Genomic DNA, 27,517 nt, shown 5'->3' on the forward strand with positions numbered 1-27,517 from the left:
GCAGCAGAATAAAAATGAGTTTCAAATTTCTCACATTGTTAAAACCAATTGGAATAATTTAACTGTGCTAACTTAAGAGATCTCTTAAATATGTATTTTAGATAATCATAATTCCATTAACATTAGCACATTTTTCCCCCTATCATTCTTTCAAATTCACATTCCTCTTGACTAAAAGAAGCCATAATTTATCTGAAGAATTCTGAGGTATTTCTTTCAAAATGACCATTGTCTGCTGTGTTCTCAGAAGCACTGGTTCCACAAGCCACCTGCAATTTATGATCAGTGTTAGGACAGGTTTCCCTGGTCTCAGTAGTATGGAATAAGTGACCTGTTTTTATCAGCTTTTTTGAAGGCTTTTTTAATACTTTCAGCAAGAGCAGGCAGAGGTGGGTTTTGAAAGGAGTAATTTTTCATAACAAATTCCAAATGATGAAAAATAAGATCAAAATAACAAATGCTTCTCTTCGAGGTTCATCGTCGCACTACATCAACTTCACTAAGGAGGCTTAGAAGCTAATGAGGCAAGAGCAAGTAGATACGAAAAATACAGAACAAGTCAGAAGGAAAGGAGGATTTGGAAGTATCTGTTAAGGGGAATGAAACATCACATTTTAAAAAATCTTCCACATGGTTTAAAAATAATGCTACCTTATTGAATTCTTTATTTGCCCCTGGTTTCTGAGGATCCTTTGCATTTTTAAACTTTGTTCTACCATCGTATGAGTAGGTAATGTTTTGAATCCAAAGGTGGTATTTTTGTGCAATAAAGCTTGAGATTTGAAAGGAAGGATAATGTAAATATACAGGGCAACAAATTTACACTGTGGATACTGGCACGCAGAACGGAACAGATTAACAAAGTAAGGACGTGGGGAGAAATTGATCTATACCAGGTTCAGTTGCTCCAGCCAAACAAAGCAGCTGATAAATTAACTAGCCCATGACTTTGTAATTCTCTAAAAAGGACTTCTTATTCTGGCTTTGCGATCAAGTGGGAGGAACCTTTTTTAAGAATGAACAGTTAAGTGCACCTTTTTGCAAAGGGTAAGTTAAAAGGGTCTATATAAGGCCCTGTTGGCTAAATTATAATTTCCTGGCAAATGGGTTTAGCACTCACTTCAGAAAGCAGAGCCGGAGGCAGAATTGTGATCCTAAAAGCCCAGTGGGCATACATATGGGATATGGAAACATGAGTTTAAATATCAATCTAATTAATATTTAAATAGTTTATACAAAAGGGAACAGTTTCAATAGTAGAGAATACCTAAGACTACTCTATACTTTATGAGTTGGAAAATTGATAATGGTTGTGTTGGTTCGGCTCCTTAACTCGGAACTGAGCAGAGTGTATTTTAAAGCCACATCCTGGTATTCCCATGGAGTATCCAAGGAAGCACTCTGCTGTACAGTGGTTCTGCAAATGGTAGCTTAGGCAAATTCAGGTGCAGATAAGATTGGCATTTGGGATTTTTTTTTCTTAAATTGCAAACCCTATTTTAAAATTTAGTTCATGAATATTTTTCAGATGAGTGAATCTCTCTTTTCTTAAAAAGATTCCCAGAGTGAGTTATTAAGCAGGCCTGATTTTGAGAGAGACGAAACAGATGGGGTGTGCCGAGGAGCCTGCCCGTGCCAGAGAAAAGTGATTTAATGCTGATAATTTGTATTGTTCGGCCATTAAGTTCCTATCTAATTTCTCATCTAGCGTCCCAGGTGAAACATTTCACATTCATTTAAGCTAGGAAAGAACGAAAGGTTCGGGGACAACACCTTAAAAATCGGGTTGATACTAACAGCAGGCTGGAGCGATTTTAGAGTACAATAGGTTACAGGAATCACACACGCCCTTAAGGAGTTAATGAAGACAGAAAATCGAAACACGATTTAGCGCGCGGGAGCCTCACGGGCACCGCTGGCCCCGCAGACACCGGGGCTCCACGGCCACGGCGGCAGCCGCGAGGGACCGGAGCCCTCCCCGTGTCCCCGCAGCCCAGCCAGTGTCCCTGTCCCCGCGAGTGTCCCCATGTGTGTCCCTGCGTCCCTGTCCCCGCGTCCGTCCCCGCTGTTCCCGGCGGGACGGGGGAAGGGCAGGGCGGGGCGGGGCGTCCGCGCGCACAGAGCTCGCGCCAGGAGCCGCTCGCGCCCTTCCCCCTCCGGCCTCTCCATTGCGCGAGCGCCGGCGGTTGCCGGGGCGCGTGACGTCACGAGCCGTGGAGGCGGTGATTGGCCGGGCAGGGGCCCCCCCCCCCCCCCCCGCCGTGGGACCGCCGCTGTCGGGGCCGGGCCGGGCCTCGCGCGTCCCCTCAGAGCGGAGCGGCCGCTGCGGCGAGCGCGGCCTCCGCCGAGCGCCCGGGCGCGTCCCCGCTCCTCCCGCGCTCCCGTGCCGCCACCGCAGGCGGGGGTCATGGCCCGCCTGCGGCCCACGCCGCGCCCTCGGCTGCTGCCGCTCCTGGCGCTGCTGGCGCTGCTTGCGCCCCGCGCCCGCGCCTGGGACAGCGGCGACCTGGAGCTCTTCGACCTGGTGGAGGAGGTGCCGCGGAACTTCTACGACTTCCTGGGGGTGCAGCAGGTGAGCGAGGGACCGAGCCCGCCCGCCGCCGCCCCCTGCCCTAGCCCGTTCCCCGTTCCCGCCGGTCACCGGTGTCCCTGAGCCCAGCGCAGCTGCCCGGTTCCCCCGCCGGCCCCTCGGCCCTCGCCTGGCGCTGTCACCCTGCTCTGCCCTGGCCCCCCGGACCACGCGCCTGTCCCTTCCCAGCCTCTCCCCCGCCACTGCGGGGGCTCTGCTCTGCTTCAGGTACTGCTGCTTCTTTCTCCTTCCTGCCCCACCAGAAATCAGCCCTCCCTCTCCCACACCTTTGTGTATTCCTACTGCCTGTCGCTTTTCTGAACATATCTCATTTTCTCCAAATGCATCTACAGCCAGACAAAAGTAGCTTCTGGGGTTTTCACACTTCCCATTCATATCGTCGGCCTGGCAGTTTCTCACCTTTCCCTCCTCCTGCATGGCTGCTATGTCCTTATCTTAAGATTGTGCATCACCATGTGTTGCGGCTCATATTTTCTCTCACCCATGCCATGTGGTAGACTGTGACCCTTTGCTGTGTTAACGGCTTGTAGATGGTTGTATTTGTTTACTTTCCATGTACCTTGGTTATTGTGTGTGGTTTTCACCTCTCTCTAATAAGTAACACCTAACATTATCTTACAGAATTTATTATGCACCTTCAGTTAATTTTTCATGCCAGTGTGGTCAAGACAGGAGCTCCTGTTAGGAACACTTTTATCCCATGGTTTGTGTGTACATCTTGGATGTGGTTGCTGGTTTCACTGCTGCTTGGCATCTTCAGTTTGTATCACTTGTCTGGGCTCCCTTGTGATGCCCTTTCTTTTCTCTAGATGCTGTGCTCTATGTGTGACCCTACTCAATGTCTCTACATGCATTTTAGCCACTTTTCTACTTTCTTTCCATCAGTGTTCTTTTCCTCAATAATGAAATAAACAATTCTTTATATGCTGCTACTTCACCCAGAATCTCTAAAAGACATTTTGCCCTTTCTCTGTCTCCTAGTGCATTCTGTACCCCTAATAACTTCTCTTTCCAGTGCTATATTCTGGGGATTGATCCTATTTAAATGGCTTCCCTGCCAACCTTGAAGTTTATTCTGATGTAGTTCTTGTAGATTTTGAGAGCAATGACTGCATTTTCAGGTGCATTTCACTAAGGCCATGTCTAAAAAGAGAGGGAAGATGTCTGCAATGTATAAGTGTGCAGTTTTGGAAGCTACTGGCTGTGGTTGCTCTGACTCCGTTTCATCTCTTTCTTTCCTTCAGTCCTTCTTAAGCATCCAGTATTAAATACTATGGAATACCATCATCTATACAACACAGCAAGCACTGCTATACATGTTTCATTTTCAAGACCCTAAAAATCTAAGTGTTGATTCTTAAAGACAATTTTAGTGTTAGATAATATTGGAATGCAAAACTTTGTTTCTGTTAGTGATGTTCAGGTCTGGTATGCAGCTCTTTGTTAACTTCTTCTAGGGCCAAATCTCTACCTTGCCCTGTATTTTTAGCAAAATGGTAATTTTAACAAGCAAATATTCTTCTCGTTCACATTTCTACTCCTAGTCATAATGGCAAACTTGTATCACTTGCAGTGTGGGAGCAAGGAAAAAGTTGGTGGAAGTGCAACACAAATGAAACTGAGGTTTTTGGGGTTTTTTTGTTTACAGTGGTCACCCATCTTGTCATTATAGCCAAGACTGGAAGTGTACATATTACTGATACTTGACACATGCAGCAGAATAGACCTGTGCGTGGAATAATGGAGTATGCAGTGTTGGGAGTTGAGCTTCAGTAGGAATCTGTAAGATTGGAAAGTGCTGTGTGGATGTACAGGTTCTTTCACACTGTATCCTTTGTTCCTGCTGCTTGCTTCCCCAGCTCTGACCTATGTCTGAAACTTCCTCGTGTCATCCTGAAGGGATGTTGTCCTGCAGTGCCTCTCTAGGCAGCTGCTGCTGTTCAGGTTACCTTATGAGAAGGGTAATGGGTCTTGTGGCAGGATGAAGGGAAGTGCACAAATCTCAGTTGTGCTGTATCCTATCCTGGATGTCTCAACACAAAGCTGTCTTTTTACCATAATGTCTCAATGTGATGTTTGCACATTTCTTCAGGTCTTCTGCTATTTTTTAATACAATGGTTTAATGGGGCTTATTTGCTTTGTATGTCATTATTGTGTTTGTTGGGATGCTTTTTACTATAGTGCTGTAGTTTCACTTTTTGTAGTTCTGGTACTAGAGGTTTCCTCCCCTGAGTTCAGGTGGTTTCCTTGTCAACACGAGTTGACTGTGTGTGTGACAATAGCCTTTATGGCCACACCTTTGAACTCTTTAATTATCTTTCATTCATCAAGGCTTGCTTTTCTTCTCACCCATTCCTATTTCATTGCCTTGTATCATGTCCTGATAATCCGTTCTTCCTTCATGAACTTCTGGGAGAGGGAGTATTTCTCCATTATGCAGGATGTAACTTCTACACCTGAGATATGGGTGCTCAACTGTGTTTGTTAACAGTAGTCTATCAGGGCTGCCAGATTTCTTCTAAACATGTCATCTTGTGTTTTGAAAAAATATAGGGAATGACTCCGATGCTTCCTTAAGGCATTAAAGAAATGTAGATTTTGATGGGAGAATTGTGGCACTGGTTGTTGAACTCATACACGATGTCAGAAGCTGATGTTGACCTCAGCTGACAGATGCAGAAGGCATTGTGGGAAGTACTGTAGCTCTCAAACATGCTTTGGTGAAGCCTCTGCTGTGTGGATTTTTTCATTCAAATTGGAGAGAAATGATTAGGGTTTTGTTTTGTTGCTGTTCTATGCTTGCAGGAATATGGGTTTTGTGTTTTGTCATTTTGAGGGCCTTGTGGAAGCCTCCTGGCATTGTCAGGTAACTCATCCAGCTCTGGTAAGGTGTTAAGTTTGAGCTGCTGGAGTGTTTTCTGATATCAATGGCAAAGACAGAGGGTGATCTAAGCAAAGTGATTGTTGTGGTTCTGAATGTGGAACAACAAAGTAAGAGTAAGATTGTGACTGTCTTGGCTGTTAAATAATTGACCTTTGTTCCTGATTTCAAAGAGAGGTGCCTGAGCAATCTACGAATGCTCATGGAATGGTTGAGGTTGGAAGGTCCCTTCTTGTCCAGCCCCCAAGTGTTAGGGGTGAGCACCTAGATTAAGAAATATCTGATTTTTATACAAGGACACAATCTATCTATTGGGTTTTTATCAGATCTAATAGTGCCATAGCATGAGGAAGTCTTGCATTGTTATGTTGTTACTATTGCTGTTCTGACCAATGTGGGAATTGCTCTACCTTCCCTTTCTTTGGTGGTTCTTAAATTGATTATATCATTAACTTAAATGACTCATATAAAACATTGCTGGATTCAAGAAGTTTGACCTAGCAGAATGGGGATGTAATCTTTGGCTTGAGAAAAGGTTGCATTTCCCTGTCCCCCAAGCGGTTACTGAAGAAAATAGAATCATAATCTCTTGACAAATCTGATGTAATAATAATTTCATTAATCACTTCAATATACCCGGTTTCAAACCAACAAAGGAATCAGGACAAAATAGTATTCATCTAAAAACTCAGATGAAGCAGCAGAATTAAACCAGAGGCTATGCAGACTCAGTAATATGATGACCAGTTACCTGAGAATGAGAACATAGAAATGCAATGTTAACATCTTGGAAAAATTCTGGGAAGATCTGAGGAGCTACAAGCTTGTATGGTGGACAAATGAATGGGTCAAGTTAATGTTATCATCTCTTACAGCTTTTAATAGTTGATACCTTCATGAATATGATATGCTTTGGACAAATCAACTTTGCTCAGTTGAACCTGTGGCTCTTCTTCCCAAAATATGCTTTTGATTGTAACTTGTTAATATGGCTTCAAGGGAATTATTTGTTCTTCCACTTTTTTGACTTGCGGCAAGGAATGCACTGCAAGCCTCTGAATGTCTTTTGAAATTTGTGATACAGTTCTTGGATACAAAGGATCTGATCAAAAATTTTTAGGTAACAGTTGTTTGTGAAGATATATTAGAATGCATGAGCTGTATTGCTGGAATTGAGCTGTGTGGAGCCGTATGTTGTGTGTCAGGACCAAGGAAGGTCTGCATAAGGCTTTGGCTTCCACTGGTGATTGCATGAGGGAAGAGGTTGGTGGTGAAAGTTCTGCTAGGCCTGTGCATTGCAGGGAGACAGACACTGAGTGCTCTTTGGGGTAGTGGAAGAGGCCCTTGGAGCTCAGGTTCTTGAGGGAGAGTTAACAAGTACAACTTGCTGGCCAGCATGGTGGATAAATACGTAACCTGAAAAATGTTGAGAGGGACATTTTCTTCAGATTGTCTTATGCCTTTCTTATGGCACGTGAGCTTCATATTGAACCAGGTTCTAATGTGTTGGTGTGCCTTTACTGTAGAGAACTGAGTGTTATATCCACTGCAAGATGATGGGTTTGGTAGATGATGCTGCAGCATAAAGTCAGAACTGTGTGTACAGAGCCTGATTTTGGTCTGACAGCCTGTGAGACACTGGTATGTTAGCAACTCCAAGAAAGTGCATGACATGAAAACCAAGGAGTTGGATATCTATGGCTGTGGAAAACCACAACCTCTCCAGATGAGCTGGATGGGTTGGGCTAATAAGCTTCTTTCAAGATGCTGGAACAGATGAGCTGTTGTGTACTCTGTCATGTAGCAGGGTCTGACAGGGTTATGTCTGTAGAATGCAATGTTTGCAATGTTTGGTGCTGTGGAACTCATGTCCATACTGTTTGCATTTTGGGGATTTTCTTTTTTTCTTGCTGTTGAACTAATTCTAGGCTGGCTGCATGGATTCAATGCCTGTTTGTGTTGAAACATGCTGTTTGCAGTCTTGGTTTCACACCTTGTGGTTCAGTTCTCTCTGAAAGGAATCCTGTTCATCCAGTCCAGGACTGCTTCATGATGTGCCGTTGGTAGGTACAATAAAGCAGTTTGATTTACACCTGCAGTCCTGGGCTGCACTAAAAGTGTGAGGTAGCTGCACCTTTAAGACTCTAGTTTCTAGTAAATTGCTGACACTGAATTGTACCTCTTGGCATTGCTCTGTAAGAAAAGGAATGAACAAACAACAAACTGTGTGGCTTTTATATCATCAAGTGTTACTGGAGACGGAAGAAAACTCTCAGTAAGATTTCTACATAGTCTGTTTTATGCAAATGCATTGACTGAGGCATGCAATGCATACATCACCACAGTTCAAAAGTTGTGAATTTGTATGTTATATAAATAAAGTTCTTGGACATAGATTTAGTAACCTATTTTTCAGAAATAATGTCAATCTTGGAAGTTGTCAGTGTTACAACAACTGGTCCTGCCGTAGTTCTGGCTTTGAATGGGTTAGTGTCCAGAAAAAAAGTCTGCATTAAACTGTTTTTCTTACAGAACTTCTGGGGAACTTTAAGTACATAGGTTGGTCCCTTTGAGTGGGAAGAAACAGCTCTCCCTCATGTGTATCTGTCCAAGGAATACTTTTAAGTCCTCATCAAGAACAGCCTACCTGTACCCATGCAGTTCTGTCTTTCCTGTCAGGGAAGGTGCACATAGCTCGAGCAAGGAAGGAGGGAAATAAGGAGGGGTAGCCCAGAAACTCAGCAGTCTGTTTGTTCTTCCCAATGACAAGCTGCATTGCTCTCCATAGGTATATTTTGTTTGCTCTTCTACCACTTCAGACTGTTCTCCTCCCTGCTGCTTTTTGAGGTTAGAGTATGTGGGCGCAGTGTTGCTAAAATCATGGTGTGTGCATCATCTGCAAACGATTTAGCAAAAATCTAGTAGTTCAGTCTTCCAAGCTTCGGAAGTATTTGATCAAGTAAGACAAAACTTCACTTGCATGCGATTATAACATCATTTCTTCAGATGATTTTGTCAAAACTATGAGCTGTAAGCTATTCTTGCTTTGTTTTGTAAGATTATTTTATCTTGCACGACAAATAAGATATTCACTGTGACCTTCAAAAGTGTTCTGTGAAATAACATGGAGCCATGTAGCACCTTGGTGTCTCACTCATTTCTGACAAAGAAAAGTTGTTCAGCTAGTGATTAAACATCATGTCTAATGGTCTCAGCCCGTTCTGAGATTGCCTTCTACTTCTTGATCAAAGTATATGTTAAGGAGATCTAAATTGGAAGGCATTAGATTGAAATGCATTGTCAATTGCAACATCAGAATTCTCAGTTAGATGAAATGTTTCCATTTTCTTGCTCCAAGCTTTCAAAAATAATTACCTTCCATAATACACAACTGGGTGATAGTAGTAGCAGACCTTTATTTGAATACTGAGGGATTTTAGTAATTCCTGAAATTGTATTTCTTTTAAGCCCATGAATGTACTGTCAGCGTTGAGGCAGTAATAGTCCATTGCACTGGTTCAAACAAAAATATCATCAGGAAATCCAGTTTTGTTTCTGGTGGCTTTAGCTGTAACGTCAGTTCATTCCGTAAAAGTAATTGTGCGGTTTTTCTTAGTGTGTTACTGGGACACAGCTTTGCATCTCTTTATGGTTAAAATCTTCCTTCCTGAATATGTTACTTGTAAGTTATACATAGAACTGAGATTTTCAGCAGCTCTGGAAGCTCTGCTTGTCCCAGAAGATGTAAATTATTAAGGTTGTGTGAAGTCATCATTGATATTATTCACTTGGATCCTGTAGAACAAAGTTGTTATGATTTTGAGTAGTTTAATGGCTTGTAAGAGTCACCATAGAGAAGTGCTAATGATAACTGCAGCATTTGTAACTGGGGATGGTGCAGGGTACAGGTTTCTGTGTGTTTTGGGATTTTTTTAAATTGCTGAATTTAGAGGTAAACTGCTGGTAATGTATTCTATTTGTAAAATGCCCTGCCCTTATCTTTTTATTCAGTGTTGTTGCCTATAAAAATAATTGAGACATCTAGACATGTAAAGCTTGTATTTTCCATAAAAATGGATTTTCTCCATTGTAGCCTATTAAATTTCTACTTGGATGTTGTCCAAGAATTTTTTTTCTTTCATTGTTGTCTCCTTTTTTCAAGACACAAAAGTGCTTTGGAATCTACCAATTTAAGTAGTTTTAAAGACACTTACTTACTCTTAACTTTCCCTGACAATTCATTCGTGTAGTACTTTCCTGATTTCTTTCAGGTTGTCTTTTTCTTCTTTCTTGCTGTTTAGAAGAATATACAGCAGTAGGAAATTATTATGTTTGGGAACCCAAGGGAGCTGACAGTATTCAAAGTGCAGTAAAAAGGATAAAACAAGCAGTCTTGAATTGGTTTGGTTTTGGTTTTTTTTCTGTCTGCAGCAGCAATAATGTTTCAGCTCTTTCTCTCTATACTCCTTGTTTCACTAATCCTTTAAGGATGTATCCATAATAGTTTGATCTTCAAATTGCAGAAGTAAAAAAATGTTTTTGGTTGGTTTTTTTTTTTTTCCCCAAGTAGTTCTGTGTTAGATCTGTAATTCATTGAAGGGATTGACCAATTCTTAGTATAGAAGAGTGGATAACATGTGCTGGTGGTGGCCTTTGGTGCTTACAAAAGGCTCTACATTTTATGATGGTTCAAAATTCATCTCCTTTGCTGAAGTTCTAGGTATGTGCCCATGTTGGTATCTGACACAGCTATGTAATTGATCTAACATGGAATTTTGTAAACAACTTCCCAGTGGGCCTTTTACTACTTGACTGCTGTGGATTGATGTGGATATGATGACTGTAGTCATCATATATGTCTGTAAAGCTGTGTAAAAAAAAAAAAATCGTAGAGGCAGCCCTAATTTCATTCAGTTGAATGATAAAGCTTTTATGCTCCATCTACAGTCATTTTACAATTAAGATTAACGTGGTTTTCTAATCAGATCTAGAGAAAATTGTGGCTTCAAGGGAGATATTTGGAGGTATCTGTGGTGCTATTTTAACTTTAAGTATGTGGTAAAATTTAAAAAATAAAATGAGAATTCAGCATATAAGATGTTCCTTAATTGGTTTGGTGCTTCTTGTGCTCTCAGCAGAGCCGGTAACAAAGAGTCTGTGGTGCTGTTGCGCAGCTGAGCCAGTAAGAATGAGTGTAAGTGATAACACAGGGGTTTATTTTGTCTCTAAGAATGGGTCTGATACACATTAATTTCCTCCTTTTATTCATTTTAATATCTGAAATGTTTTGATTTTCCACAGAATCCTTATGGGCTAACAAAATTCATGCAGCATATGAAAATCTGCAGGTTTGCTTTTGATTTTCTTCTTAGTCTTTGTGCTTTTGCTTAGCTAGCTGCTGTGCAGGTTAGAAATTTGCTTCTCTTTTGTTTTTCTTTTTTCCCTTGCAGTGTAAAATTGTTGGCTTTCCCTGAATTACGAGGTGATGTGGGGTTTCTGGGTTTCTTTTGTTTATTGTTCGTATGTCAGTCTTCTTTGGATGTTACTGACTCTGTATAAAAGTGATTTGTAAACAGTCTCACATATGTGATAATGTATTGTAGGCATGGTATATGTTACAGCTATGCAAACAGTAACAGTTTAAAGTGGGATTGTGTATTCCTGGGCTCTCATCTGAGGGTTTGCTTAAGTGCAGGTTTCCTGAATGATCTGGTTGCAGGCCTTGCAAACTGTTCTTACTGATGTCAAATGGGCAGTGAGGTGAGAAGTGAAGAAAGTTCATATGCAGTCTCTGATAGATCTGAAATTCATCCTTATCAGTGTTAATCTGGAAAATTTGTGGAAGAAACCAGATGATGCATAGGAGCTGTTGAAATAAAGTTGCTTGGCAATCCTTGTATGACTGAAGAGAGAAGGAAGAACCAGAGGGGTCTTGCCACATGGGCTGTAATTATGAAATGCTGCTGTTTCCAATACTATAAAGTACTTTCACTTGTTGAAGGCAGCATTCAGTGCTGATGAAGACATGAGGAAGCTGTGAAACAGCCGTATTGTACTGATTTGGGTTGAATAGCTTCTCTTTTGAGGGACAATGATTGTTTATACCTACCCATAAAACTATTGCAAATGATTTTTTTCGTGTGATTGATCAATGCTTTATTACATTTTATTTATTTATTTAGCCTAAATTGGTTTTATCAAATTGATCAGTTTTAATTCTGTTTTATCAAACTGATTAAGGGTAGCTTTTATGTTCAATAATCACCATTTCAAACTCAGTGATTTCTCTAGTGTTCTTCTGTGGGATATAAATGCTCTAATGGGAGAGTAAAGAGTTTGTATGCCTTTTAACTTTGTGACAGTCTAAGTCATATTATGAATTGCTTTACTGGATGTTGTGTCTAGCAGTGGCTGCTAAAATGTTATACTACAAAAAAGTCTGTAAAATTTAATCCTACATGGAAGCCTCTTCCCATTTCCTATTAAGATTTAATAAAAATCTTATTCAATTCATGCATTCCTTTCAATTGATTAAAAACTTGAAATAGATGTGTTTTCCAGTCTGAATCTGCCTATCTATTGAATAAAAAGTATTTCTTCTGTCATGATGTAACTCGTGTAGCTTGTAGTTTCTGTTCTACTTCAGATTTTTCTATTTCTTCTTTAGTAGCCTTGCAGTTTCTGTTCTACTTCAGAATTTTCTATTTCTTGTTTAGAAGCCTTTCCACACTCCAGGCTAAGTCAGCAACATTCAAAACAAAGCAAAAAATTCAAATGTTGGCTTGTGTCTGTTGAGAATGGAGTTTTTATAGTTTAAGTACAGATTGAGGGAATCAGCCAATCAGTTGGTTTCTGCAGCTTACAGTGGTGAAAGAACGAACTTCTTGTATATAAATTATGTACTGTGTTTGAAAATTCATTGTAGCTGACTTATATTCATTCTCACTTACATGGTACAGAGTTCCTGTGCTGCAGGGCACCATTACTCCATGTAGTCAATATTTTTGGCCTTTGCGTTTTCTGGTTGAGTAGTACTAGGTGCTTAATTAGAAAGTAGTTGTGTGAGTTTTTGGTTTTGTTTTAAAGGAAATAAAAATTTAACTAGTTGTCTGCTGGAGAGATAGAGACTTAACTTATTACTGACTTAAGAATTTCATCAATCCTGATGAATTTGGCCGTTCATACACTTCTCTCTTACCTACAAACAGATATGATCTGTAGACACCTTAATTTTCTGGAGGAGATGCAGACCTCCATTTAGTGACCTTAGATTAAAGGACAATAGCTGCTGTATCAGTTAAAAAATAATGTGATTTTTAGTGCACTTGAGAATACTAAACATGCTTGCTTTGTCTGGCAATTGTCTGCAATTGTCTTGAGCAATGCATCCTGATGGTCAGTGAGGGCCTGCTTCCATTCTATAGTCTTCATCTTCAGTTAGGGCATCCCTCCATGTCATCCATAAGCTCCTTGGATACCTTGAAGGAATGCTGTCCATGTGCTGTCTGGTTTCTACTCTTGTTTCTTATTATTTATGCATTTTTGTATTATCCTTGCACGTCTTTCTTTAATAAAAGCAATGAAACCAGTGGCAATAGATGGTGTCACTGGGGAGCGCATGTGAGCATAACCATGTTTTGCAGTCCATTTGCCCCCTGTACCTTTCAGCTGCCACAGTTTTTGATTAACAATGTTCAGAGGTGCATTCCTGGTGGTACCTTTCAGTCTGGTGCTGTACAGTGGATTTGTAGAACTGTCAGCAATGTCTTGGATCACTTAGTGATTTATACTTGCCACCTACAAGCTCTGCTCTCTGTAGGAAAGGTGTAGTTTAAGGCAACAGTCTTAGCTACACTAAATCTTACCTCTCACTTTTTTGCTAGAACATTTGGTTTGGTATTCCCTTGCTTGTGTCTGGTACCTACCCAAAACATTTAGCATCACTGCGTGCTTGGCTCTTCAGGTTGTCTTTGAAAATGCTGAATGAAGCCAGTCCCAGCACCAATCCCCCAGCAGGAGACCTTTCAGCTGCCTTTTCTCTGCCCTGAAGACTGGCCACTAGACCTTGCTTTTTGTACCCTGTTCATTAATTTTCTTTTTGTAAGACATTTTCCTCCCATCTTGTGTTAAGTTAGTCACGTTAATAGCCTTTGGTATGGAACCTTGTCAAAAGCTTTTTCAAAATTGTCAGGTCCCTGGTGGCATTTTCTTTGCAGCACTGGCTTATCTTCCTCACCTGCAGGTGTGCAGTTTTTCATATACGTTTTTCAGCAGTCTCAGGTGATAGCTATGATCCTGACTTATTAGCATGTAGTTCATCTGTTTGGGGTAATATGTCTAATATATATTTCAAGCTGAATTTGCTTCTATTGACCTGCAAGGAACACAGTTGGTGTGAGAATCTCTTGAACATCTCCAACAGAGAAGATTCATGAAGTGAATTATGAAATTACTTGCCTGTAGCTTTGTTCCTAAATGACACTTTTTATATTTTGTCATCAAGCAGTCTCTAATATCTTGATTTTGATTACATCTGAAGAAATAAAAGGGTTTTGAAAATAAAATCAATTGACACTCTAGTTTGCTTGGACAAATACAAAAGTCCTTAGTAACATGCTGGAAAGAAGCAGGCAACACATTTTCTTAGCTATGCATTCCGTGAATTCTAATGGAACTGGCCCAAAAATCCACCATGTTGCTGTTGTGGTTATTTATTGTTAGAAGGAAGAATAGCTGCTGTTATGCTGTTTTTCCTGTTTGATTAACTGTTCCACATGAATGATTGAGCACATTTTTATAGGAACCCAGGCTTTTAACTGAGATATCCATAGGGAGTTCAGGAACATATCATCTGCTTCTGGTCACTTTGCTTTGGTTATTGGTCTCAACTCTGTAACATCAGCCATGCACAGTAGTTCTCTTTTCAGGCAGCAAGACAGAGGGTTTGGGCTTGTATTACTACTCGAGTTAAGACTTGAGCAGAGTTGGTTTGTGTCCTGTCATCCCTCCCCCCACTCCTTTTTGACTCAAGGTTCCTTTATATACCATAGTAAATCTGTGGATTTATTATTTCGGCAACAAAGTTCTTACTGTGATGTACTTAAGTATATTGTTTTGGGAACAATAAGAATATTTTAATCCAGTTATTTTAATTCTGATGGTACCACTTACTTGCTATGTCTTTGCTAATTCCTGTTGGTTTTGTCAAGATTTTGGTATTGCATAAATCACAGTGAAGACTTCAATTTTGTGTTTTCTATTGGGTGTTGGCATTGTGAAGAGAAATATGACAGGGTTTTATAAAATACCCCCACATCCAGAAGTTTTTGAAAGGTAGAGACTTGCTGAAATAACTTTTGCAGCAGGGAACTTATTTGAAATAGAGGCACTTTAATTGAACATACTAAAGCTAAAAGTTATATCAGATAAAGGGTATTGAGTTTCGAGTTTTCAGTACAGTTCTTTATTGTATAATCAATTTTCTTATTCTTCTAAATAGAGTTGATCTGTTTATTGTTCAGGGGCATAATAAAGTCATAGTTCTAGGTCCTATTTAAAGGAATTAAACCCTGTCTCTAATCCTGTGCGTTGCTTCCATGCTGTGCGTGCACCTTGACTATCATCAAGAAATGAGAATTTATGGTAGACTGTGCTGTTTGCTAGCATCTGCGTGTCTGATGTGGTACATTGAGAAGTCAAGTTTGAGAACACAAGGAAACAGTATCTAGAAAAAAGGTGGGGTAATGAAAGCTGAAATCAGACTGTTTTCTGGGAACAGTGGTTTTGTAGGTGTGATGTACTGGGTGCAGAGTTTAGATGGAGAATTTTGTAGCAGAGGTGTTGGTGGTAAATACTTCCTGTTTTAAGTTTCATTTGGGATTGTCTCTTTAAGGCTGAAGTTTGTCTTAGTGTGACAGCAAATTGCAATATATGGTTTGCTTTATCTTGATTTTTAGGTAAAACTGTAATATTTAATTCTCTCAGTCTCTGAAGATGCATGTTTGAGTGGACTGTTTTTACATCCAAAATGTTTAGGTAGTACTATATTCTCCAATACAAAGGGAGAGAGTTGGTGAGAAATACATTTGAATTGAAAATCATGCCCTAACAATAAAGTACTTTAATCTTGATATTATATTTGCTATTTTAAATCATGCTGTTTTAAAGTTTTCAGTACAAAACTTCTGTTAGCATTCATTTCATAATATCTGAAGTCTAAAAAGTAAGTTGGGACGCCTGTTTAAAAAGTGTTCTTGCATAGGTTGCCATTGCATTGCAGAATGTTGGCTTCCCTTGTAAATATATTTGTGAAAATAAGCACTGCTTAACACTGAATGTGGATATCCACATTTTCTTTCTAAGAAAATTGTTTCATTTGTCTTCTGTGTTTGACTTCCTCAAAGTTCAGATTTTTAACACAAAAAAAATTTTTTTGGAAAAGAAAATATGGCTGGTATTCAGACAATTGTTAGCAGAGGCATATCTCCTTAAATTTCTGACCGAAAGGAAGCAGAAGGCTGTAAAATGTGTCTTCACTTTTGGAATATGTAAGATGCATTCCTGTAGCTTCTGGGGTCTTTTCTAACAGATTAACTCAAAGACACTGTCATTGAATTAATGGTATCCCATTATTATCAGGGTATTGGTTATCCTGTCTGCTGTCATGAGATATGAGAGCCTTACATGACAGCTGGTTAGACGTGATTGGATTGATACTATGGCCAGGAAAGACAGTACTGGACTAGGTTGCTTTCTGAAATTGATTTCTCAGTCAAGATAGAATTGTATCTTGATCAAGTATTCAATATTTTGCAATTCAGCTAAGACAAATATACAAACTATTTCCCATTCTAGTTACAAGTGTAGAACTTGTCATGCAGCCAAACACTCACCCCACCCCCAATTTACGCCGGGGTTGCTTGTGCAGTCTCAGAGTGTTTGGCTGCAAGGCTGAAAGGAGTGCATATCCTGTGTCATTGCCATGCTTCACCTGAGTACGAGATTCACAGCATAGTTTAGAAAGATTATTGTTTTTACTGTTCGTAAGGGGTAGCTTGCTCGACCAGAGGTTCCTCTTGGACTCTTCATTGGCAAAGGGTGGATGGATGAAAAGATTCACATATAAAAAATTATCAGTGTTCCCTCTGACACCCCCCCCCCACCCCCAATGTATTAGTGGATTTAGGCATAAAGATAAAAATGCCTAAAAAGATGGAATCCTGTATGAGTTGGCAAAGCTGAAAAATAAAAAACTGTCATGATAAAAATCTATTTTTTGTCCAGTTAAATAGTGAAACCCTTATTGCCAGTTAAAGATGAGATGGTATGAAGTGGTGGTAAAAAGAAAAATTAGGACTTCATGAAGGACATTGATCTCTCAGATACTTTAAAAACACGGGAAATTCCAATTAAATGTGGAAATCTTAAGAGATCTTTCCCCCTCCTTTCCTGCTTAACTGTTGGGGGTTTTTTTGTGTTTGGTGGGGTTTTTTTTGTGTTTGTTGTTTTTTTTTTTGTTGTTGTTGTTGTTGTTGTTGTTGTTGTGTTTGGGTTTTTTTGTGTGTGTGTATGACCGAATTAATACAAAAACCATTAGCTTGTGTGCTAGGCTATGGTAAGTGTAATACTGATAATTTTTCGGTCTAGAAAAGGCTGTTCTGCCTCTCAGCCCAAGGCCTGTGCTCTGGGATTTTTTTAGTAACAGATTCATATATATTGGCAGTAGGTACCTTGAAAACAGGATTAGTTTTCCCAAGGATTCTGTCTTGCAGTGACTTGGTTAAGGAAAAACATAATTGCAAGAGGTGAAATAATGCTCTAGATGAGCTGTACTAGTGTAAAATCTATCAGTTAACCTGATGCACAGTGCAGCGTGGCACCTTGCTGAGGCCCAACACTGGCAAAAGGAAGGAGAGCAGAAGAATAGAGTGAGCCAGCATGTGCTTGGAATAGCAAGCCCCTCCAGGGAAGTTTCTTATGCTCAGTCTTGCTGGCTGCTTAACAGGCTTGAGGCCTACTGTATTAAATTTTAAAGATAATTATCTAATTGGTGATTTTAGCAAGAATTATTGCATGTGCTCTAAAACTGTGTTTCTTTCAAGCATCAGGAAAAGTGCTGCAGCTTCTAATATAGCCCAAGGAAAGGAGATAATCTTCAAGAGATTCATTGCTGATCTTTTGATGATATTTTGAAGTTGCATCTTGCTTATTATGCCATCCTTTATTTTCTGTTTAATTTGGACCTTGGTGGTTTTATTTTGATAAAGTATGAACACCTATCCCATGTTCTGACAAAGCCTGGTTCAGATGATATTTTGGATGAGTTGATCCTAAATTTCTAGGCCACAGCCTTTCTTCTGGAGTCCCAATGATAGTAGCATCTTGACAGAGAAGAGCAAAGGCAAGTTTTTTTCTGTTACCACTAGGATAACACCTGTAGCCCCAGAAAGGAAGATGATACTTCCTTGTAGACTTCCTGCATGTTTTGTTTTAGTTGAGCTTTGTTATGTTCTTTACCCAGAAAAGATGCAAACAAAACTTCAAAATTACCTACACTGATAATTTTTCATTTCTTCAGTCTCTTCATTTCTCTCTAGACATCATAACAGATCTGCCTACAAGGACTTGATTTTCTAGATTAAGTTTGGCAACAAGTTTACAGTTTTTGCTGCCATTAGCTTGCTGGACTTCCTGGTGATTTTCTTGTTGATGTTTTGATTTTATCCTTTTTTTGCGTAATTTTCCCCCCAAATGAAATCCTTTTATTCAAACTGTTTATCCTGGAATAATGATGAAGTACGAGACAGTTAAGTAAATGGTTTCTTGTTCTTTGGTATGTCTGAAGCTGTTTTTCACCCAGCCAGTACTGAGTGTTTCTTTAATGAGGGCGGTGTCCGGGGTCCCTGGTGGCCGCAGCTGAGAACTGCTGTGCTGGTTGTGATGCTCGAATGCTGTAACAGCTTGTGAGTGCATCCCAGGAACCTTTTGCAGTGCAATTCTGGAGCTAATAATTGCTCTCTGTTCTTTGAGGGCATTTTCCATGGCTTCTGTTCTAGTTGTTTTTTTTTTCTTTCACTCTAATTTTTAGAGGCTGCAAGAATGAGCTCTCTGACAGTCCTCTCTGTTCTGCTTGGGTTATACTGTACTTTGCCTTCTGAGTTCGTTTCCCTTTTTATTTGTCCTCTCATTAAGAACTAGAATTATCAATCAGGGATACTTTACAGGGATATCTGTAACTTTTAAAGTACCCTTTCTCTGGTTACTTTTCTTATCAATGTGTTTGATTCTTCTGAGATATCTGCAGTCAGTTCAAACTACACATAATCATATTTGGGAGGAAAAACTAAGGGTTTTTAAATTTCTTGTTAATGTCCAATGTCTTCTGTTTGTCACTCCTTATCTTTAGGGTCATCTTTTTTCTTTATTGTGTGGTTGGCTGGTTTGTTTTTAAATGTATTGCTGCTGCCATCAGATTTTACTGTGGCTTTCAATGCTCATCATAAATTCAGTCTGCCCTTTCAGCTTTGGAGCTAAAGTGGCTTCATTCACGCTGGTTAACTTACATTTCAATTACTTCAGGAACACCCTCTTTGTCTAATCCCTATGCTTTCTGTAACTGACTGTCTAAAATTGAGTTTGGCTTTTCACTTGGACCTGGAGAAGAATTGCCAAGCAACAGGCACTTAGTGTTGCCTTGATATTAAAGCTACATGTGGCTTTAGGCTGCCTGTTACAGCTGCCCTGTATATTCCCATTTTTTTAGTCCTGCCATATTTTTTAATCCTGCCATTTTTTTTTTAATCCTCACATAGTTCCTCATTGTTGGTGGTGCTTTTTTATTTATTTTGTCTTTGTCAGTTCACTGATTTCTGTTCAGTTTTTAGTGTCTTCTTATTCATCTAATTCCTGAAGATCCATTTTTACTTCTGCCTGCCAGTATCAGTTCTATCCCTCCTTTCCCAACACTGTAGAAGAAATAATTGTCCTAAGTTTCCCCGTGTATTTTTATTTGTGGCTTTTAAAAGCTATTCTTAAATAGATACTTGATATGTTCTAAATTTCAATATGTAGGTGTTATACCAATTACTATTTTGAAGGAGGATTTTTTACAACTGTGTTTGAAAATTTCTGGTTTAGAAATGAAGTGTCTTTGGATGAGCAGGCTGGGTTCCAGGGACAAGCAAACACAGAAGTCAGATCTTTCAGACTGACCTCTTCCAGCTGGAAAGTTTGACTGTCTGGAGGTTGCTTTTTAAATGGCACAGATTTAACAGACTGCCTTGTGTGAGCCTTCTTTTCAGCAGAGCTCGCTCTGCTCAGTTAGAAGTAGGTAAGTGGGCACCCTGTACTTACACAGATCAGGTTGAATCTGTGGACTGCTGGACAGAGGATTTGATAGAAGTAAATCAATTGTTCTTTCTTTACCAATGAAGTAATGATAAGGCATGGAATATCTCTGCTATCAAAACTGTTGTTGTTTTTTTTTTCTTGTTCACTATTCCTTTTTCTGTTTTTAAATTTCTGTGACAGAAGTTGAATTCCTAAGCTCCATTGCATGTGCCTGTGACTGTTCTGTCTAACAGGACAACACCAAGAAGTCTTCGTACTTTACCTTCTGCTATGGGCAAAATACCGAATTGGAATAACTGTTGAAAAGAAAATGTAGTGAAATAAGATTGTGTGCATGCAGGAGCACACAGGAGCTCTTAGTGCAGTGATACTGGATGTGCACTGGGAGGTTTATTGCAGTGCTATTCCTTGGTATTCCACCAAGGTCATGGTGGAGACCTTGTGGGCTTTCTGTAACTCAGAGCACTCTATGTGGGAGTGAGGGGCAGCCATGGGAGTAGTTGTACCATAAGTCACTGGAGGGTTGAAATTGAAATAATCAAGGTCTTGCAGCCTGGCTTCATTCTGCTGTTACTTTGTTAGTTGTTTTTCCTATTTATTTGATCTAGACAAATCCTCCCAGTTTTTTGGTGTGTTGTGTGCTTGTTTCCCAGTAGGTCACTTGTGATTGGGGAGCATTAAGGCTTCTCCTGACATAACAAATGTCCACAGTTGATTACAGCTGTGGAACACAAAGAGACTGACATAGCTGCATACTTGCTGCATTAGACAGTGCTGGAGAGATGAGCTGCTGTTTCACTCTTTCTTTTGAGATACTGCCAAAAGGCAACACAAAATCTGAGGAGATGTTTGTGCTGTTCCTGCTAATTATGTTATGAAATTCTTCCTAATTGCCAAATTAAATATTATTAGTGTCAAGCATTACGTATATTATTCCTTTTAAAGAAATAAATTCTTTTATTGTGATGACTTTCTTTTCAAAATCTAGTGTTGGGGAATATGGATTTAGATTTTTATTCTGTGCACTTTGAAGTAAAAATAAAGATTACAAAAAGAGACTTGAAACCATTGCTGAATTCATTGTGTGAGGCACTATAGTGCTCTGGAGTAGATATACCAGAACTTCAATGAGAAGAACCATAAAGATTATCAGTATTCAGTAATTATAGTTATCTCTCTACCATACTGATCATTTAATCTGATGATTGGGATTTTACATTTTTAAGTTCAGTTTGGGTTTCTTACCACTTGATGGCAGTGAAGGAGCTAGTGTTGCCGGGCAAAGGTTCAGGGCAAGAAGCATTATGAATAACAAAAGAGGAGGTACAAAGGAAGCCTCTGACATTTAATATTGTTCACATTTCTAGGTGATATTACATATACCACAAATGACAGTAGATGGAGAAAAGCCTCTAGATGGAGCTTCAGTACTTTCAATGGGGGAGAGATTTTTATACTCAAGTGGTTTCCTCCTATGTATACTAATTGTTTCTAACAACAACTTTTCCGTTTAGGCCTGGAATGATACCAGACATTATCAATAAGTAATGTCAATGCTTCTGCTGTTATAAGCATACTACTTGAAGAACGTGCAATTCTGTAATTTTTCTCACACTTTCTGTTCAAATCCTACAACTTCTAAAGATTCTTAATAATTTCCAGGTATTGTTAGAAATGTGTTTTGTAGATTAAGGATCAACATAATTATTCAAGATTTTTAAAAAAGAAGATAGTTGGATTTCACTGGTGACCAAAAAGAGAAACTTGAAAAATACTGTTCACTGGAAACTGCCCTGCAATATTTACTGTTGTGCATGGTCTAGTCCCATTGAAGAGGTGTTTGTTGTAACATTAAATATTACAATGCACGGATGTGTGTTTGAGGCTCTTTATTAGTGAAGGTTCTTTTGCACTTCCTACACCCGTGTACACCTCTTGCCAAGCTGGTATGGGGAAATGAACCATATAATGGCCCTGCTGTAGTAATTGGCTCCACATGGGTGGACTCTAGTGCACAGACAAAACCTTATTTGAAGTAATTGGTGCTTTGTGTAGGTACAAGGGTCTGTACATGCAGATTTATTTTGGATCCTGGGTCAAACCTTGGCATTAGTAAGGGTTTCAATTTCATGCAGTGTCTTTGACGTGTAAGTGATTTTGAATGAGTATCAAAAACATCCATGCAGATGCAACTTGATTGAACTTTTTTGTTAAAATACACATAGCTAATATTTTGCAGTTATATTTTTGATTGGATGATAAGTCAAGAACTTGGTTTGTTAAGTTCTCCATGTGAGCAGCATGTTACTAATTTAAGAGAATGTCAGAAAGCAAACTCTAAATTTGCATAATTATCTAATAGTTTAATCATTATCAGCATTATTCTAGTTCTATAATAGTATTATATGAACTCACAGTTGAAAATAAGTTAAAATTGCCAGAGCTATCAAATATTTATTTTGGTTTCAGATGCCATTCTTATTTTTAAAAAGCATTAAAGCATGATGTTCTTCGTAATTAGCTTTATTCCTCATATTAATGTTGCAAATTGGATTGATGGTCTGCTGTGCTGGTTAAATATAATGGCAGCCAGAGCAAACTTACTGGAGAAAATTCAAATTTATTTTATCAAATAAGTACCAAATACGAATTCTGTCAAGTGGTAGAAAGAAAAGGTTAGAAGATAGAGTCAAAGACAGTGCCGTATTTAGAATGATGGTTTTAGTCAGGGGAGACTCATTTGCTGGAAATGCCCTTGTGAGACTGTAGCATTTCATCTATGGCATTAGTTTGTTGTGTGGCATAAAATGGTGTTGGAATGGGTTTCTTGTCAATGCTGTTTTCAGTAAGATTTGTTAGAAAACAATGTAATTTTACTCCATTACATGGTATGGCTCCATTTATTTAATGTCATTGGAAAATCTTAGCTACTGTGGTGCAATACAATTTTATGATAAGGTGGTGCAAGCTTTTCTAGCTGATACTGTTCAATTTGGGGGAATCTGAAATTTGAAAGATACAAGAAAATTATAGCAGCATTTGAAACATCAAATCTGTTTTAAGAAGTTAATGTTAACCTTACTGTGTTTTGCTTGCCAGGATGAACAGCATAAATGCCAAAAATCAGATATGAGAAGAATACATCTATTTGTGCAAAATAAATTTTATATTTCTAGGTGATTGTTAAGAATTTTAGCAAATGTAACTTATAAAAAAAATCTGGTTGGTTCGTTTGGGTTTTTTTTTGTCCTAGAGATAAACTTATCTAGCTGATGGGCAACTTATTCAGGGGTGCATGTTATATGACTGCATACAATTGTTAAATATTGTGTGGAAGAAATCACATTTTATAAAAGGGGGAAAAAAGGCTGTGAGTATAATGCAACTCTCATGCTTCCTAGAGGGTAACTAGTTTGTGCTAAATAGTTTCTATATTAATCAGTGCAGTAGTAGCAATTCCCCAGAAGCAATGTGTTACTTTTATTTCTCCTTATCTGGTAAAGAGTTGCCAATAATAGTAAAGGTCTCAATTTCTAGGTTTTATCTCTGTGGAAGTCAGCAAATTCATATTGATCTTTTAAAAATCCTCTGGCCTTTTTCTTTTACTGTGCTAACACTTGGGATAATTTTTGCCCTGAAACTGTCTCTTAGTTATATCTTTATATTAACTTTATCATTAAAACTGAGGTTTGTTGATGGCATTTTTATTTATCCTTGACTGCTGAGCAAATCCCAAATGGTCACTTCCTGTGTGGGCAGAAGGAACAAGTCAGTTCTTGGAAAAGGCATAAAATGGAACAAATTAGCAGCCAGTATCTGGAGTTAATAGCCTTGAATATTCCTATGTTTACTCTGATGTGTATTTTGAACAAAGAATTAATGTCCTTTATGTAGGCAATACTTCACTTTGTAATTTAGAAATAAAAATGCCTTACCAGAGCTGAAGACTATTGTGAAGTTCATTTTCATATTTACTTGCTTTTTAATAGTGATAGGAGATTCACTATTCAAAGCTACTGAATTACTGAAAATAATCAGAAGTTTCCCTTCAATGAAGAGATCTTCTAAACAATTCTAATTTATATTAACAGTTATAGAATTCAATAACAATTTTTGTTATAATTATAGAAGAATAGAAAAAATTATAAAACTGGTTATAGAAAACTGTGTAATGATTAACATTTATTGAAGTGTTTAGTGAGAACAGAATAAATATGAAGAATTGAAAATTGCTCGTATAATTAACTCTGTTTTATTTTGCCATAAGAGAGCCTTTCAGAATTTGAACTTCTGTTGCAATTTATTTATGTGGTGAACAGCAAGTTTGTTGTTCGTGTGGCCTTATTCAATACTTATATTTCAGACCCAGCTAGATATTTCTGTAGACTCATTTCAAAAGAAAGCAAAATTTTTCAGTTTATAGATATGAGTCTGACTGGAGATCTGTAAATATTGTTGAATTAAAGTTTAGCATGCTTGTCAGTTTGGGAGCATAATTCCATCAGTATTTAGGCAGCAGTAGCATTTAACTCCCATGTAAGTATATGCATGAGTCCTAGTATTCCTGAAAACTTGAGTAGTTTTCAGTATTTAAAATTTCAGTATTTAAAACAATGTTGGTTTAATTGCATGCAAGTTTTGATTGCCCCATGTGGGAATAGTATGGTTCTATATTTTAAGTTATTCTTTTATATAGTGCAGGTAACTGCATCAAATATAAAATTCATGAAATATCTTATCAAAAATATTACTACAATACTTAGAGTCCTGGGGCTCTTTTAAGGAAAGGCTTGGATTAGTTATGTTTATTCAGCTTAATGGAATTTGTCTTCTAGGGTCTATAAAGCTTTTCAAATCTCAGTCAAATGTTTTACATTTAATGTGATAAATAGAGATAGAAGTGATATAAAGTATTGCAAGTATGTCTTGTATTGATAAATGCTAACAATGCCATTCACATAAGTAAAACGGTTCTGGATTATTTATAACTTCAGAAAATATGCCTCACAAATTATATTTCAGTAAGATTCCAAATAATTTGGTTAAAAAATTGTTGCAGTTATTTGTGATCTAGAAATAGACATCTCCATTTGTTTTTCTGAGTACCCTCTCATGTAGGGAACTTCTGTTGATTTATTAAGGAAGAACTTCGTTGTACCATTAGAGAATTAGTAATTAAAACACTTTACCACTTTCTCATGTGGCTGCCATTATTTTTAGAATCTCATTATTTTCATTATACTTGAGAGATTTTGGAAGGTGCTGGGACTTGGGCTGCTTTGTCATAGGTGATAAAAATACATAAGCCTTGCAGAAAGTGCTTGGTAAATACTTCTGGGTCTTTTGAGACAAAAAGTACATTTTCCTGTTAGAGAATCATCAGTTGCATGGACACTATGTTTCAGACCTGTCTGTCTGCACCTAGGCTCATCTGCTTTAAATACATGCAGTCTCCTTTCCTTTCCTAATTGATGCACTTGCTTTACCAATTTCTCCAAACCCTTTTACAATGATATCCTGTGTCTATAGAGACACCAGTACTAGCGCACATCTCGCAGAAATGTTAGACTTATAAGGAAAAATCCATTTTATGTTCTATTTGTGTTAAGATCTGTGATTTGAAATAGGCAAGTTGTTAACTAGCCAGATTGTTCTGCAGTTTAGTGGAGCCTGTTAGAATCAAAATGATGCTTCAGAGAGCTGGGGTTTATTTAAAGGGAGGGGGGAAAATACTGCTTGTGAGTTAGTATTATAAAGCAGGTCTGCATTGGATATGCAAATTTTTATTCCTTACTGAATCTGCTTGTTTTTCTGTCTTTTTGTACTGCAGCCATGTACCTTAATATCACTTTTTAAAGAACTAGGAACAAATTTCTGGGGCTGCATGCTCTAAAATTAGGGAATGTCAGTTTTCAGAATGTTTCAAATCTTAATTTGGTTTCTTTGTGCTTGTTCATTGTGATGATTTTTAATTCACTACATTATATTCTACAGGGTCTTTACTTATTCAGGCTCAGGGAGAGATCTGGCCCCAGTGCAGCTTCAGGCTTATGTATTGAAAGAGACTGTTGTCTGTAAAAACTGTTTAACCTGTAGATGTTGAGGGTATGTAGAGAGTGGGGGAGAAGATTGCGGGGGGAAATGGTTTCATGGGTAAGCTAGTCAGACGAAAAGTGCCCTTGAGGATTGAATTCTGTTCCTCTCTCTGCCACAGAATTCCTATGTGATGCTCGGCAAGTCGTTTAAACGAAACTTTTCCCAAGTGGTGACTAATTGATTTGAGTGCTCTGCAATTCTGGTTGCATAATTTGAGGTACTAGGGCCTTATATGCAGAAATGCTGAGGGTTTGCAGCTGCAGCTGAAGTCGATTAAAATCTGTGCCCTGAATGTATGAAATGTTGTTTGATACTGAGCACTTGGAGAAATCATATCTGAGATAAAACTAGCACCTGAGATTACTGATGATTTTACCTTAATCTGTGCCTCATTTTATGATATATTAAAAAAAGTAGGTAATGTCCATTTGTCTCTTAAGAGACTACAGTGGTGAATAATATTCATGAACTCTGATGCCATCAAGATGGGCTTCAAAACAAATAGCCACAGCTTCCAAACATGTCTGAACAGCATGCAGCTACGAGCAGATGAGGCCACACATGAATAAATGCGTGGAGAAAAATCCTGAATAGCTGCTCGCTGGGTAAGCACTCATCTTCTGCGTGTGGCGTGAAGACAGAGTGGCAGGAGTAACAACAGATTGTAGTTCCTTTTCAGGGAATCACTGAGTTCTTCCCAAATCCCCTTTACTTGTTTGGAATATTCATTATTGTTTGTAGCATGTATTATCTTTATCATATTTCTGTTATCTACTAATTTTTAAATTGTAAGTTTACATTTTAGATGGAATTAAATTCCAATTAACCTCTTATCTTTTGGCAATCTCATCATTTTTTTAACCATACCTTCTCTTGCTACTTACAGAGTTTCACCCTTTCTCTTGATTCAATGAACAAAACCAGAATTTGACCAAATATTTTTATCCTTTAGGTCTGCTTGCTCTTTGTTGACATTGCCACAGGGTATTCAGCTTCCACTGCTGGCATCTGCTTAAAGTTGGCTCAGGGTCTGTGTGGTACTGATTGGAAGAGGGGAAATTCGAAGTAAATATTTCTGTTATGTTGTCCTGTAGTACTTACTGGGACAGATTTTTTCAGAGCTAGTTTTGCAGTATTTCTGCCACCACTGTTTTATGCTTGGGTTTTCTTCCTTCCAAAAAGACAAGTTATGAGAAGAAATTGCATCTGTTAGGGGAAAAAACTCTCCATGTATTAGATTCCATGGCTGGGATTATGACGCAGAGGCAAATGCAGTTTTGGTGTATTATTGTTACTTGCAGGATTGTCAGTAACAGAATGCTTCTTTCTGTGTAGGAGCTGTGTACTTGCAGTCGTTTCCTCTCCCCCGTGTGAAAAGTTACCTACTAATTATAATTTTACTTGTATGATGATTTTTCTTTTTGTCTTGACTTCATTACTTGAAAACTTGGATGAGAACCCATGTTAAGATTTATCCTTGCTTCATTTAAATCTTATCTTACGCATTTGAAATACTCTACATTTCCCAGTGTTTCTACTTGAGGCAGCAGGACCAGCGTTTTATCTCCCAACTTTCACTGTTATCTTTGATGCTGATAAT

The 27,517-nt window shown here is 38.6% G+C and overlaps 1 protein-coding gene across 1 annotated transcript in view; it reads left to right on the forward strand.

Annotated features, from left to right (window-relative positions):
• The first annotated feature begins 2,269 nt into the window (after positions 1-2,269).
• DNAJC1 (DnaJ heat shock protein family (Hsp40) member C1) overlaps positions 2,270-27,517 on the forward strand; it is a 108,151-nt gene continuing 82,903 nt past the window's right edge. Inside the window, exon 1 of the mRNA XM_030967000.1 lies at positions 2,270-2,572. Coding sequence (XP_030822860.1) covers positions 2,408-2,572 — 165 coding nt within the window. The 5' untranslated portion in view covers positions 2,270-2,407. The remainder of the gene's footprint in view (positions 2,573-27,517) is intronic.

This window comes from Camarhynchus parvulus, chromosome 2, assembly GCF_901933205.1.
Source record: "Camarhynchus parvulus chromosome 2, STF_HiC, whole genome shotgun sequence".
Taxonomy (NCBI): Eukaryota; Metazoa; Chordata; class Aves; order Passeriformes; family Thraupidae; genus Camarhynchus; species Camarhynchus parvulus.